Genomic DNA, 15,557 nt, shown 5'->3' on the forward strand with positions numbered 1-15,557 from the left:
GATAGCTCGTAGTGCACTCGGTAACCTGCTGTTGTTTTCCAGTAAACTATGCTGATCATTGCAAAATCACTACAGCACTTTACTATTCGTTCAGCCTACTTGACATAGGGTGTGTAATGAATCACTGAAGAAGTATAGTAGTTCCTCTGTTTGTGTGTATGTGTGTGCGTGCGCGTGTGTGTTTTTGTAGCAGGCGCTCACTATTGGTCTTAGCTAAGCTCTCTCTCTCCCTCTCTCCCTCTCTCTCTCTCCCTCTCCAGGGGAGGGTCACGTCACACCCACTACCAGACTGTCAAACACAACGAGGACTACAAATAGGGCAGAGAGCAACAGAGACACACATAAAATTCCTCTCTCAGCTGAAGACTGCCTGAATACACAGTTTGGTCAACAAGCACAGAAATAGTCATGGCTCAAGGTAAGTTGTATGGTGCCTCCTTACTAATTTTATGGTGATGTTATCTTTTGCACGAAGAGGTCTTTAATACGTAGAATTTGATAGAAATAGTTAAGACCTTACTCAGTATAAAAAAAAAATCAATATTGTTACATGTGTTGTTTTGAGTCATTCATTCGGGTCAGCATGGGTGTTCATTATTATCCCACTATGTCTATGTTAATGTGACTGTGATGTTTAGTTACAGAGTTTTGTAGAGAAGTGCATGTTTAGGAGGTGAAACTTTCACTCTTAACCTGCAGGCACGGTGCCAAAGATTTCCACTGCTGTCTGAAGTCATCACTATTCACTTCAGCACCGTACTGCTGTATATAGCGATGTCACATTTTCATCAAGGATCTGAAGATCTAAAAAAATGTTTCACCTTTATATTTGAGAAGATGATTGCCTTCTAAGGTCCCTAACACTTAATAATAGCAGCTGAGAGCAGCTGGTGCTTCCATTACTTAACCAGTGCTTTCTTTTTAGGCTCACAGAGGACCAAGAAAGAATTCGGATGGTGCTGCTAAGAAATTCATAACTCCACAAACAGCACGTCATTTCTGTTTAATAGGAATCCCCAATAATTCAAAAACATAAAAAGTTGCCCACCTGTGTGTGAAGTCAAACACCGCAACATACCAAAAATATCTGTGGAGGGCAGCTGGACACTTTAATAGCAGCCTAACCGTCTGCCAGCGCACCTCCGAACAAATTGTAGTTGGTCATGCTTACACTAACTTCTTATAAATAAGCAACATTTGTTTTCCATATGCTGAATGTGCACAGAGCATTTATTTAAATCTGAATGAACTTTTGAAGGAGAACCTCAGTCAACATGGGTGTCTCCTTGAAGACTGAAAAGTTCAGAGTGTTTTTCCCTGTTTATTTCTCCAGGATTTTAAACAGTGTCGACTGTACCAGCTCATGCACACTTGTCCCCAGCTAGACTTTGTGTAATTTTCCTTATGAGGCTCATAGTGGCCTCAGTGATGCTAACCATGATCCACACATCACGGGGGGGGCGACTGTGGTGTGTGGCTCATGGTTGGTAGACTGGAAGTGGAGAGTGGGTGTGTTCAGTATGTAAACGTTAGAAAAAGAGGGAGGGTCGGAGCTTAGGAATTTTGGCCCGTTCAGTTTAAAATGGAGTGCTGTCCTTATAATTTACGCAACCCTGCAGGATAAACTGCAACCCAGTGACATGCATTCAGTTTGTCTTCACACCACACATGCATACCATATGACATACCAAAGCTGCTCCGCTTTAAATGAAACATTATGTTCAATTACGGGAGCAAATCAAAATACTTGCCTTTTGTACTATCAATGTAGCCGCAACAAGCCTCCAGAGCCCTGCAGAGAGGATGATGTCAGTTCCCCACTGCACCATTAGCCTGTTGTCTCTAAAGGTTTAAGGTGACAGACATCCATGTGTTATTAATCTAAGTAATTGTTTTCACATTGTGTAAGCTGAGGGCATGTTTTATTGGACTTCCTTGTCTCCAGATGGCTCCTATATAACTTGACATAATAATTGTGCTTCAGTGCAATGCTTACATTTTTTTTTCAAATATGTGTTGATTGGTTTGGGATCATGAACAGACTAAACAGAAAAGCCCTCATTATGCTCTGACTACACTCTCCAGCTGTGTCAGAATACACTGCACTAACGTGTCTTCAGTTAAGACCGGACTAAGTTCAAGATCAGTAAAACATCAGAGCCATGCCAAATACTGAGGAATGAGCCCCTATGGATTTCATGTAAAACCGCAGGAACTTTTTCTAGTCGAGCCTTTGTTTACTTAAGTCTCTCCTAGCCTTGTGACTACCACCTCATGTCTGTTTCAAGCATTAAGTTTTCAAGGAATAATACATAGGGAGAGGCTAACATGACATGTCACAGTGCAGATGACCAGTGGTTACACAGCAGCAAGAGAATCTCTGAGTCATCATATAGGTGGGCCTTTAATCAAAGGGTGGGATTCTTTAAGTTACAAAGGACACTGGAGCGTGAAGGGAGTGACTGTCTGGGTTTAGCTTCTGGTAAATTAATACAGGAAGATCTGTCAGATAATATCATCCTTGAATATTGGAAAAGACAGAGCATCCTACAGTCTGCAGTTTAATTTCAAAGTGAAGTCATCACAAGCAGAAGGAACAAACAAAGCAGTTGTTTTATGTTTTTTAGATTATGTGCCACATCCACAGCTGCGACACAGGAAATCCAGACCTTGTTAACTGCACTTTTTCAGTTAACTGATCATTTTTTAAAAAGTATTTGTTGGACACTTTTGATTTTATTAGAGTTCCCGATGTCCTACACAGCAAATAGGTTTCATAAAGCTTCCACTTTTTTGCGACATTGCATCATGTGCTCCATATGCATAGAGGTATATTTTTTCCTATCATTATAAGAAACAAGGCCATGACTAATGAACTTCACAAATCTAAATGATTATTCTGGACTAAAAATCCAACTTTTTAGGTCAGCATTGAGAGAAATTACTAGGTAAGAGATGTTTTTAGAAGTAAAAATTGTAAGTATGGATATGTCAGTATTGTTTAATATAAATAGCATTTACACTGTATAATTTCTGTCAGTAGTTGTGTAGTAGCTGTGTGTGTACTCAGCTAAATGTGCTGCAGACAGTGTTTGATTATTGTAAATATATTATATGCAGATACTCTTTTACTCTTTGTGTTTTTTTTCTTGATCTGCATTTTTATAAAGAATAATAGAAACTCTCATTACCAAATGGTTCTTTATAGACTATACTGCATATTTTAAATACTACTTAAATACTTTCTTTTTTTATTCACGTTTTTTTCCCTCCCTCTCTCCATTTTAGCTCTGGACATCGATCGCTGGAACTTGGAGTGCGAGTTCAACAACACTGACCATCGCACCGATCTCAATGGCATTGATCGTCTCATTGTGAGGAGAGGCCAGCCTTTCTCAATCAGCCTGTACCTTCGCTCTGGAAGCTACCAGCCAGGAGTCAGCTCACTTGATTTTGTTGCAGAAACAGGTACTGCTCCTGATTCTTGTATTATAATATTTATATCATATACATGTGTTCTTTTATGAAGTTTATATGGTCTGTATCAAAACAATTGGAAAATTGAATGAATAAAACTTTCCCTACACAATAGGAATAGGAAAAGCATTGTGTCCTCTCATTCAGGAAGTTAGCAGCAACTTGAAACCATTTATTACCATGTGTTTATGCTGTCACTATTTTCATTGTTGCCTATTCAAGAATGAGAAGGGAAAGAAACAAAGTTTATGGAAAGGGAAGTCATGTTCCCGTCTTCAGCGATCAGCAATAGTGCAACACCCTTTTCACACTGGGCTCAGTTACAGTAGCTGAAAGATGTTTCCATTTCTATCCTCTATGACCTTAGTTGTTATTCTTTGCAGCCCTAGAAACTATATCTTAAATTTTTTGCAGTACAAACAGTGAAAGCTCTCTGTCTCTTGTCCTCTTCTAATATTTGGATAAGTCTCTTATGAAGAGCACGATAAGTCAACTTGTTGCAGACCATCGAATGAAACTCTTTAAACAGGAAATGTTGCTCGCCAAGAGGAAAGCGTGTGTATAATCACAGATAATGATATCAGCCTTTGAAAGTCGAATGTGCTTTAATGGATAAGAGCGGCACCGTTCACCCCCCCCAGTGTGTGAGCCCAAAGCTTGCCCTTGCTTTAGCTGGCTGAGTGGGAGATGTCAAAGAGTTGGCTCTGTGGATTAAAGTGAACACAAATGATTTTAAATTCGTTTAACACAGCAGAATTTAGGAATGAATTACTAATCTATTATGATATCCACAAATCAGAAGACATACTGTAAGTTTACATTCCCTAGCTACGACTGTTTCACTAGGATCTCTGCCTCTTCTTTCAGACTCAGACTTCTAACTATATTTGGGGTTTCATGCAGGTCCTCAACCCTCTGAACAGTATGGCACCAGGGCCTCTTTTGGTCTGTCTGCCAGCATTGACACTTCCTGCTGGAGTGCTGCTGTCACCAGTCCACCCGGAGACATGGTGGCCCTGTCAATCTGCTCTGCACCAGATGCGCCTATAGGCCGCTACACCCTGACCCTGGGGCACTCTGCGAGGATCGAGTTCATCCTGCTCTTTAATCCCTGGTGTCCAGGTGGGTAAACAGAAGCTGTCGCACAAGGGGCTCTTGTTAAGACTCACTTTGATGATCCTGTTTATTGCAGGAACTTTTCAGTTGCACGAGTGAAGAGACCATTTAAGGGAACGGTTGCATAGTCAAACAACTATGTTGTGATTTTTAAGCAATAGTTCAGCCTTGAGCTGAATATTCCTTTGTTGGAATAGTTTTGAAGCACTGGATTGAAAGTGAATGAAAGAGAAAGATTGAAAACGAGGATTATAGACAGAAGACAGCTGTAACATGTCAGCTACTTCACTTGTGTTTACTTTTGAGCTGAGCTAGCACTAACCTTTCCAGCAGCAGCCTGTAGTCTTTCCTTTGGTACATAATAGTATTTTACACTCTTGTGTTTTCAATAGGCAGTTTCCAATAGTTAAAGACCAGCAGTACATCATTTACACCCTAGTTAGGACATGTATTAAGGCATGTATTAATGTTTGTAATGTCTCTTGGCAACAGGTGATGCAGTATACATGGACAACAAGGAGAATTTGGCAGAGTATGTCTTAGCTCAGGATGGGATCATCTTTCGAGGAGCCTACAAACATCCCATACCTACTCCCTGGAATTTTGGACAGGTGCCAGCAACAACACTGACACAATCAGCCTGCCTACATTATCCACATAATCAGTTATATAAGTTCAGACAGTGCCAGAGCGGTGAGGGAGTGAACCGCACTCATTCTGATAACAGAAAAATACATCTAGATCTGGATACATAAAGAGGGTGGACAGCATGATAAAGTAGTATTTTCTTTAGTAGGATCCTGAGAGCCAGAAGATAATGTTTTCCTATTCTGATTTTTTAAGCACTCCCTTTCTACAATTCAGTTTCCAGAGGACAGTTTCCCTTCTTCCCTTATTAGAGAAATTAGGATCATTTGTTACTTTGATGGACTGTCTAATCTTAAAGAGTCTCTCCTAACCTATTGAACTGGCTGTAACTGGGACCTGGTACATTCAGATGCTAGGGTATTCGGATCATGCCATGAACACAGATATTTCAGCCCAGTTTCAATAGAGTTGATTTCTAGTGAAAATACTCCTATTTCCCCGACTAGATATTGTAATGAAAAACTTCAGAGCCCTAACAAGCTTTTTTGCGCCTCGGACCGGTTTGTGTCCGACAATATATATTGTTGTGTTACAACAAAATAAAACCAGTGGAGGTACCAAAAAGAAGAAGATTTATTCATAACACAGGGGAAAAGACCCAGGGAAACTGAGTTAACAATAAAACTGATAAAAAAAAAAACAACCCAATAAAAACCCTGAAAATCATGTTTGTACTTGCTCGGCCAACTCCTTTGAGCTTTCACTTTACTGTTATAATATCAGCCTCTTTCACCTGGCAACTCATCCCCAGACAGCTATACGTCTGACTCCCCTTCTACAAATGAGAGCTGGAAGTCCTGCTGTGCACTACAAAGACACTGAATAAAAGTTTTGTTTTGAAAGTGCTAAAATTACTGTAAATTTCTGAGCTCTTGGTAAAATAAAGACAAGAATGTAATAATGAAGAACCAATTTTTAACAAAAGAATAATAATATCAGATCACTTAACCTCCCTTGTGGCAATAAAATGCAGCATCAATAGAAAGCCCAGGATGTCTTCTTTACACTGCAGTAGGCCTGAGATACAACACATATACTTTGGTTGATGTATAGGTCTCAAACGTGCATCCCTCACATAGGGCAAGAATGAATTGTTGAGTGTTAGGAGGTTAATGGATGGTGCGTTCCATCAGTTTTTCCATGACGTGACTCTTCAAAAGCTGGTATCTCTTCCTCTGAATTTTTACCTTCCTGCTTTAATGCCTGAATATCCTCCACATCATGCCCTGCCAGAAATCAGTCTGTTTCCCCTTTAAAATTCTGAGTGAAGTCCCTTTAGTCCTCTGCTTCCTGAAGTATGGACATAGGTTGAATTTGAAGGCAGTAAGCCCTGCTGTCCACTACAAAGTATACTTTAAATCACTGTAAATGTGATTTTTAGCAGCAGAAGCACAATATCTGCAAAAATAAAGGATAACCTCCCTTGTTATAAAATGTGGAAGCCTTAATGCCCGTCATTCTGAATGAAAACAGTATTGTATATGAATGATTGGGTATGCTCAAAGTTTTGACTTGCATTGTATTTCAGATTTGTTGTATTTATTTATTTTTATAAAGCATGTGCCTGCCATGACATGCCTAGTTTTGTTATTTTTCCGCTCACACTTAATCTGCAGTTATGTGTCTTATGTTGCGGTACAGTTTGAAAGTGGAATCCTGGATGTCTGTCTGAGGATTCTCGATATGAATCCTAAATATCTGAAAAATCCTGGCAAGGACTGCTCAGGGAGAAGAAATCCCATTTACGTGTCCAGAGTGCTGAGTGCTATGGTTTGTCCTTTTGACTTCTCGATATTCTTTCATTTTGAGAGAGTATTGTTTCTCTTTGTTAATTTTCATAGACACGTTTCTTTTGCCTGGCAGGTGAATTGCAATGATGACAAAGGGGTGTTGCTGGGAAAATGGACAGGTGACTATGAAGGAGGCGTCAGCCCCATGTTATGGAGGGGAAGTGTGGAAATCCTGCGCAACTGGGACACACAAGCCTGTCAGCCTGTTCGCTATGGACAGTGCTGGGTGTTTGCTGCAGTGGCCTGCTCAGGTAAGATAGCACAGAGCCAGGCTTGGTAGCCTATCTCTAAAAACCGCTTGCTTAGACTCAAGCAGACAAAACATTATATCCTACATATAAGCACATATTTATGATATGCATTTTGTTCATCTTTTAAATATGATAATACTTAAGTTATTGTTAAACCTTGTCAGTTTCCAGGGCCCTGGGCATCCCCTGCCGACTTGTAACCAACTATCTGTCTGCACATGACACCAACAGCAACCTGGTGATTGAACGCTATGTCAATGAAAATGGAGAACTCATTCAATCCAAAGAAATGATCTGGTGAGAACTCTTTTAAGTTGACTCACAAATGGTGGGACAGCTCACAGATTCAATTTAAATCACTGACTATCTTGAAATGAGAGAATCCACAGGCTATACTCAGCGTGAATCTGTTGTGTCATGGGGCAAGTGTGAAGACCTGAGTTACTTTGGTTAGGGCAGCTGGGTCTGGAGTAATGAAGAGGTGTGGCAAGGGTGGCCATAATGTTTTTGCATGTGATGCATGGTTGTAATACATATGACCATGCAGTATGTTTCTATTATGCTATCCATTTTATGGTATGCATTGTATCTACAGGAACTATCACTGCTGGGTAGAGAACTGGATGACTAGACCTGACCTTAAACCTGACTTTAATGGTTGGCAGGCCTATGACCCCACGCCTCAGGAGAAGAGTGAAGGTAAGAAAGACTGTCCATCTAAAGCATGTTGTTTTATCAAGTAACGTGCTCACTGTGTCTTTCCCCCCGTTTCCCTCAGGGGTGTACTGCTGTGGCCCCACCCCTGTCAGAGCCATTAAGGAAGGTGAGCTCACGTTCAAGTACGATGCCCCCTTTGTCTTTGCTGAGGTCAATGCTGATGTGATCACATTCATGAAGAAGAAGGATGGCAGCACATCGAAAGTTTCTTCCAATGCACTCGTTGGCCAAAAGATCAGCACCAAGAGTGTGGGCAGTGATGCCAGAGAGGACATCACTCATCTCTACAAATACCCTGAAGGTAGATCAAACTTTTAGCACTCCAGCTGAATCAAATAAGTTCTTTCTCTTTTGAAAAAAATAGATATTTACCCAAGATGTACTATTTAAACACTTGTTTGCAATGCAAAGAGGGATTTACCATGCACGCCTCATCCAACATGGTCTCACATGTTTGCATTCATTGCACTTTTGCCCAGTTTTTCACACACCGTAAGTGTGCGTGGAAATCATTCCCTCATACCTGTAGGTAAAACCAGGGTCACTTTCTAGCTACATTCCTGAATTGCTTATCAGTGTTTGCATTCCCCCTATTGTACATAAAGTCAACTCAGAACACCCTTAGGCTCATTTACTCCTACACACACTTTATCACTTTGGTTCAAATATACTGTAGAAATTGATTATACAGCATGGCAAGGCATATGGGCCGAGGCTTCTGTTATTTAAGCCATGATGTCGCTTCAATACTCACAGGATCTGCTGAAGAGCGGGAGGCTTTTAAGAAAGCTGACCATCAAAACAAGCTGCTCCAGCAGCAACAGAATCAAGGCCTGCACCTCAATATCAAGGTGACATCAGATATGAGGAAGGGCTGTGACTTTGATGTGTTTGCTGTGGTTACTAACAACACACAAAGTGAGAAGAAGTGCCGCCTGTTGTTTGGATCCTGCGCGCTGTCCTATAATGGGTTTATGGGAGGGAACTGCGGCTTCAAAGATCTACTCAATGTTGAGCTTTCCCCTGGAGGAGGTAAGTAAGCTCACCGCTGATAGAGAAGGTTAGTACAGACTTTTCTTTTCACTGTAAGTTTAAAATATAATGTCTACGTCCTTCCAGAGAGGAAAGTTCCACTAAGGCTGAACTACTCCAAATACGGTGGTCAGATCACTGAGGACAACCTAATCCGTCTGGCAGCTCTGCTGCTGGACTATACCACTGGAGATACAACACTGGCAGTGAGAAATGTTGTACTGGACAACCCTGAAATCAAAGTCAGGGTGAGTAGCAAGATATGTGACAAAATACAAACTTTTGGGGTCTTTAAAACCCAGAAGTGACCTGAACAAATATAACCAATGTCATGCATGATTGTTATGAGATAAGCAGCATTATGAGCTTCATCTGAGAGTGATCATAATTTTTGGCCTGTTTCTGAACAGATCCTGGGAGAACCAAAGGAGAATCGGAAGCTGGCTGCAGAGATCACCCTTCAAAACCCTCTGCCAGAGAGACTGGAGAACTGCTGCTTCAGCATCGAAGGGGCCAACCTGACAGGGGGAGGCATCATTACTGAGAGGTCATTAAGCCATTAAGATATTTGTCTTTTTTCAAGACAACCTTTTAAAAATTATTACTGTCTGTAATGGAAATGTTACTTCCCAATTTGAATTATGAGATTTGTGTCATATTGTTTCACGTTTTGCTGCCAAGTCTCCGTTCAGCACCCGAATGTCTGGCTGAATGTGCTGCTGTTTAGTCAGGACAGGAGGTCACTGGAGCAGGCAGGAGAGAAAATAAATTACCAAACGGATTCCTTATGATTGCTCAACAGAAGAAGATAGGAGGAGTATCTCCTCATTGAGTGTTTGAACAGTGTCCAATAATTTACTTTACATAAATCCAGCTTTGTGTTTCTGACTCCATGACTGATGAGCAATGTGCCTGCTATTTTTCTTTTACCACGACTATGTTTAGCCAAACTCTTCAGAGCAATTCAAACACTTCAACTCCAACTGCACCATTGCCATAAATAGTCACAAGTATCATGGTTTGTTTGACAGCAGGAATTATTGAAATGTCTATGCAATCACAGGACTGTGATATAAACCTTCTGGTGTTGCCTCAAAAGTAATATTTAAACTTTTTTCCTGCAGGCTGGGACCAGTGGGACCTGGTGAAGATGCCAAGGTGAAAATCTACTTCACACCCACCCATTCTGGACTGAGAAAGCTGGTGGTTGACTTCGACAGTAACAAGCTGTGTCATGTCAAGGGCTACAGAAACGTGATTATTGGAAAATAAAGCCTTTCAATGTCCGTAATCCATTAAATGGAATTATTCTTACTCTTTTTTTCAGACCAGGCATTTAAAGATTAGACAATGAATCGAGTTTAGTGCCTTTCTGCTCCAGTGCTTTCTTACTGTCTCCTCTCTTGTTTATTAGGGATTACTATGTGGATATATACTTTAGTCTGAGCCCAATTTTTTTTTTACTGTGATTTATGAATGCTTTGTACTCACCGATGCCAGCCACAGTCTGATGATTTTAGGTATTATGTGTTATTTGACAAAATTAAAAATCTTGTTTGCCAGTCAGTAACAGCCTTTGTTTCCACGTGACTGAGAATGCAATGTGTAGGTTTTTGTTTGCGTATTATATGACAGTCAACACATTTGGACTAACTACAGCAAAGGCAATATGGAGGAGCTGTGTTTATGATGCTTTTTCTCTTGTTGTTTATATACAGTAAATATTTCCCTGGCTAATCACAGCCAATCCTGAATATTTTATTTTACTCATGGGATCCATTTCCACATGCACACTGTGACTCTGCAAATATTCCTTTTATGGTAGCATCTCTGTCCCTAGTAAACATGCTGGCATTAGTTCCCCGTATGTACTGAGATTACAAATGAATACTTCAAACACACTTTGGAAGCTAATCTTTTGTCTCCTAACACATTACATCATTTAATGACCCTCTGTTATTACTGCAATGAAAGCTTTACTTAAAACAAGGATCATCATAATCTCCTCTCCCCTTTTTTGCTCCTCCCCTTTGTGAGTGTGGACACTTCATCTCTTTGCTCTTGAATGCTTTGCTTCTTATATTGATTTTTATGCTGATTTTTTCCCTTTTTTCCGTGTGAGCTTACCTGCGATAACTTCTGGACACTTGTAGATCATTAGGACTAGAGTGTTCTTAACAGAAACAGCAACATTTTATGGTTACCTTATCCTCAGCGCTCCGTGTGTCTGTGGCCTAGACACAGCTGAAGCCTGATTACAGCGTCTGGGCACCGAGCAGCCTCAATAGCCTGGAAAGGTGCTAACCGCTAGGCTAACTAGCAACAAGATGCCTTCCCTCTCCACAGATGACTACCACAGCCTCCTGCAGAAGATTGCAGTACTGGAGACAAAAATTCATCGCTTAGAAGTAAACGTGGAGGTAAATGGACTGTGTGGAAATGAAACAACCTTGCCTTTGATTCAAAACAATGGCGATGAGCAAGCTAGTACACAGCTAAGGAGCACAGATAACATGACCAAGAAAGTAGACTCTGTGCATTATTATAAATCCTCAAGTGATAATCCCCCCTTAGACTGTCTTGGTGCAAAACCAAGACATAAATCATGTCTCCTGGAAGGGGGAGGACGTATCACAGGCAGGGCACAGCGAGCTGAAATCTCTGAAACCGACTGGCCTTCACTTCCTACGAGACAGAGAAGCTCTTCTACCCCTGTATACAGGAGGAAACAGGACTGGACAACCGTGAATAGGAAGGTTAACAACAAACCTCCAAAACAACTGAATGTGAAACTGCAGAACAGATTTGCTCCACTATCAAAGGACCCTGGATCTATATCGGACAACCATCCATCTAAAAGCAGCGAAATAAGGTCTGAAAATCTGTTGAAAAGTGAAAGGCCACAGGGAAAGCTAAAGGCTAGGCCTGAAACTCTGATTGTGGGTGACTCTGCTGTAAAGGATGTACAAAGGATGTGCGGTAAGAACACTAAAGTCCTCTGCTTTCCTAACGATATGGTCAACAACCTGAAGGAGAGAATTCTTCAAATTGCAGATGAATATCCAACTGTGACAAACATTGTTCTGCATACAGGGTCAAACGATGTGTCCAAACAACAGTCGGAGGTTCTGAAACGGGACTTTACTGGATTATTAAATACTGTAAACTCTCTGAATGCAGCTGTATTCATCAGTGGACCTGTACCGCCGGTCAGAGGAGGAGACGAGAGATTCAGCAGGTTGTTTACACTGAATAAATGGCTTATATCAGCATGTGCTGACCACTCAGTGCATTTTATCGACAACTTTAATATTTTTTGGGAACGCAGGCATCTGTTCAAAGCAAATGGATTTAATTTTAACAAGTCAGGGGTGAAACTGTTCACCTCCAACTTGTTTTATTCCATACGTCATCCATCTGTGCTTGGTGCCAAGGCTGAGATAAACGAGGAGTTATCTCATAAAGAGGAACAAACAGTACTCCAAGAACAGACAAAGCCCAGCAGAAACCTTGAGGAGGAGCTCCATTTGCCCCCACCCGGGAAGAGCCTCAGAAAGGAGAGACATCCATGGCATCTGAGGAAGAGCCTCAGAAAGGAGAGACATCTAAGGCAAGAAGAGGGGTCCCTATTTGCCTCCAACTCTCTCAACAACACCAACGACCAGGACAAGGGACCACGACCTTCCCCAGTCCCCCAAACCCCTGACAGGCCATCACCCTCCTCCCCCTCCCTTTCTCCCTCCTCCCCACACCTGAAATTCACTGAGGAGATGATGGAGCGGACACATAGAGGACACACTCTTGACCTACTGATCTCCAAAGGCCTGAGCATTTCAAAGGTTACTGTGTCTGATGTGGGCCTGTCTGATCATTACTGTGTTTTCTTTGAAAGTAAAATCTCAGCCCACACAAATATATCAACAACAGTGATCACAAAACGGTGTATAACTGAACACAGTAGTGCAATTTTTAACCAGGTCTTCCCATTAACACCTGACCTGCCCAGAGGGTCAGTCAATGAGCTCGTCAATAGCTTCAATGCTAACATGTTAAATGTAATGGACACTATTGCTCCCATTAAGGTGAAGGTTATCTCTGGAAGGAAAAAGTCTCCATGGAGAAACTCCACACTGGTGAAAAATGAAAAAAGAGAGTGTAGGAAAGCTGAGCGCAGATGGAGAAAAACAAACCTCCAGGTTCATTATGACATTTATAAAGAGAAACTTCACAATTATAATTTACAACTGAGGAATGCAAGGAGGTCCTACTTCTCTGACATCATCACTAAAAACAGCCACAATGCTCGGGTCTTATTTTCTACAGTTGACAGGCTAACAAACCCCCCTGTGTCAGTGGCAGCTGAACTTCATTCGACCATGGCCTGCAATGACTTTGCCAAATTCTTCACTGAAAAAATCCAAAAAATTAGACAAGCAATTGGTACATCAACAGCAGATCCAGGATATGTACTGTGTCCACCAAAAAACTGTTTAAACACCATGAAACAGTTTCAACCTATTAACAGCAAAGACTTGGAGGACATCTTAGGTCAACTGAACTCCTCCTCCTGCTGTTTAGATGTCCTGCCAACAAGTTTTTTCAAAAAGGTCTCAAAGACTTTAGAGTCAGACCTGTTACAGATCGTCAACTTTTCTTTATTATCAGGTGTGTTTCCAGAATCACTAAAAACTGCTGTAATCAAACCTATACTGAAAAAGGACAATCTTGACAAGACACAAATGAACAACTACAGGCCGATCTCAAATCTCCCGTTTTTAAGTAAGATCATTGAAAAAGCAGTTTCCCAACAGCTCAGTTACTTCTTAAAACAGAATAACTGCTACGATGCCTTCCAGTCAGGTTTTAGACAGAACCACAGCACTGAAACCGCTCTGACCAAAGTGTTTAATGACATATGTCTGAACACAGACAGTGGAAAAATGTCAGTCCTAGTTTTACTGGATCTCAGTGCAGCATTTGATACAGTTGACCACAACATAGAATAGAATAGAATAGAATTCAACTTTATTGTCATTGCACATGCACAGGTACAGGGCAACGAAATGCAGTTTGCATCCATCCAGAAGTGCTTTAGTGATATAGATATATTACAATATATATTAGCAATAATATAGATATGTGAGTATATTACAGAAATGGGTCTATTATGGTATGTTATAATGTACATGGTATGAAGTATGTTGTGAATATTCTATAACTATAAGTATGTACAGGCTGTAGTGAGTACAAGCTATGTACAGGATATGAACAGGATATAAATATGAAAAAACTATACAGAATATGAAATAAATAACTTTACAGAATCTGGGATATACAGCTATACAGAAATGGGAACTATGCAAGTTGTAAACAGTTGTAGGATTAAAGATTATCGAATGTACAGAATGATTATTTACAGAGCTATACAGTAGTGCAGTTAAGATAAGTGAGATATGTGGATAATTTCTACAGAGGCTATATAAAGTGCTAGTGGTTGTGAGTGGTGGTTCAGTCCATGTTATTATTGTGTTTGAGGGTACAGTTGTCCATTGTGGGTGTGTGTATGTTCAGTCCATGAGTTTAACGTGGGTCAGATGTCAGGAGGCAGAGTTCAGGAGTCTGACAGCTGTGGGGAAGAAGCTGTTCCGGTACATGGTGGTCTTAGTCCGGAGGCTCCTGTGGCGCCTCCCAGAGGGCAGGAGGGTGAAGAGTCCATGTGATGGGTGACTGGGGTCTTTGATGATTTTCCCAGCCCTTTTCAGACACCGCTTCCTGTAGATGTCTTTTATGGCAGGAAGTGGTGCTCCGGCGATGCGCTGGGCAGTTTTCATGACCCTCTGCAACGCCTTCCGGTCCGAGGCAGAGCAGTTCCCGTACCAGACTGTTATACAGTTGGTCAGGATGCTCTCGATGGTGCAGCGATAGAAGTTCACCAGGATGTCTGAGGACAGGTGGTTCTTCCTCAGAGTCCTCAAGAAGAAGAGGCGCTGGTGAGCCTTCTTGACCAGCTTGGAGCAGTTGGTCGTCCAGGTGAGATCCTCGGAGATGTGGACTCCCAGGAACTTGAAGCTGCTCACACGCTCCACAGCCGTCCCCTTAATGTGGATGGGTGGATGTGGGTCAGCATTCCTCCTGTAGTCCACGATGAGCTCCTTGGTCTTCTCGGTGTTAAGCAGCAGGTTGTTTCTGTCGCACCACTCAGCCAGACGATCCACCTCCTCCCTGTAGGCGGCCTCATCGTTGTCACTGATGAGGCCAATCACCGTGGTGTCATCTGCAAACTTAATGATGGTGTTGGAACCACCAGCAGGTCTGCAGTCGTGGGTGAAGAGGGAGTAGAGGAAAGGGCTCATCACACAGCCTTGTGGTACACCGGTGTTCATTGTGATGGTAGATGAGCAGCGGTTATCCAGCCGGACATGTTGGGGGCGGTTGGTCAGGAAGTCCAGTAACCATTTGCAGATGAGGGAACTGATACCCAGGTCTGTCAGTTTCCTGATGAGTTGTGAGGGGTGGATTGTATTGA

General features: G+C 41.7%; 1 protein-coding gene across 1 annotated transcript; it reads left to right on the forward strand.

Annotated features, from left to right (window-relative positions):
- The first annotated feature begins 261 nt into the window (after positions 1–261).
- On the forward strand, positions 262–10,411 carry tgm2b (transglutaminase 2b). Its single transcript, XM_085406142.1, has 13 exons — positions 262–418; positions 3,289–3,468; positions 4,381–4,599; positions 5,086–5,204; positions 6,883–7,011; positions 7,105–7,282; positions 7,447–7,579; positions 7,878–7,981; positions 8,061–8,300; positions 8,756–9,031; positions 9,119–9,279; positions 9,442–9,578; positions 10,156–10,411. The coding sequence occupies exons 1-13, from the start codon at positions 409–411 to the stop codon at positions 10,301–10,303; spliced, it is 2,034 nt and encodes a 677-aa protein (XP_085262268.1). The 5' UTR covers positions 262–408; the 3' UTR covers positions 10,304–10,411.
- Positions 10,412–15,557: the final 5,146 nt, after the last annotated feature.

The sequence above is a fragment of the Rhamphochromis longiceps genome, linkage group LG5 (assembly GCF_057381845.1).
Source record: "Rhamphochromis longiceps isolate RC_006_pf linkage group LG5, R_longiceps_female_GT1.1, whole genome shotgun sequence".
NCBI lineage: Eukaryota > Metazoa > Chordata > Actinopteri > Cichliformes > Cichlidae > Rhamphochromis > Rhamphochromis longiceps.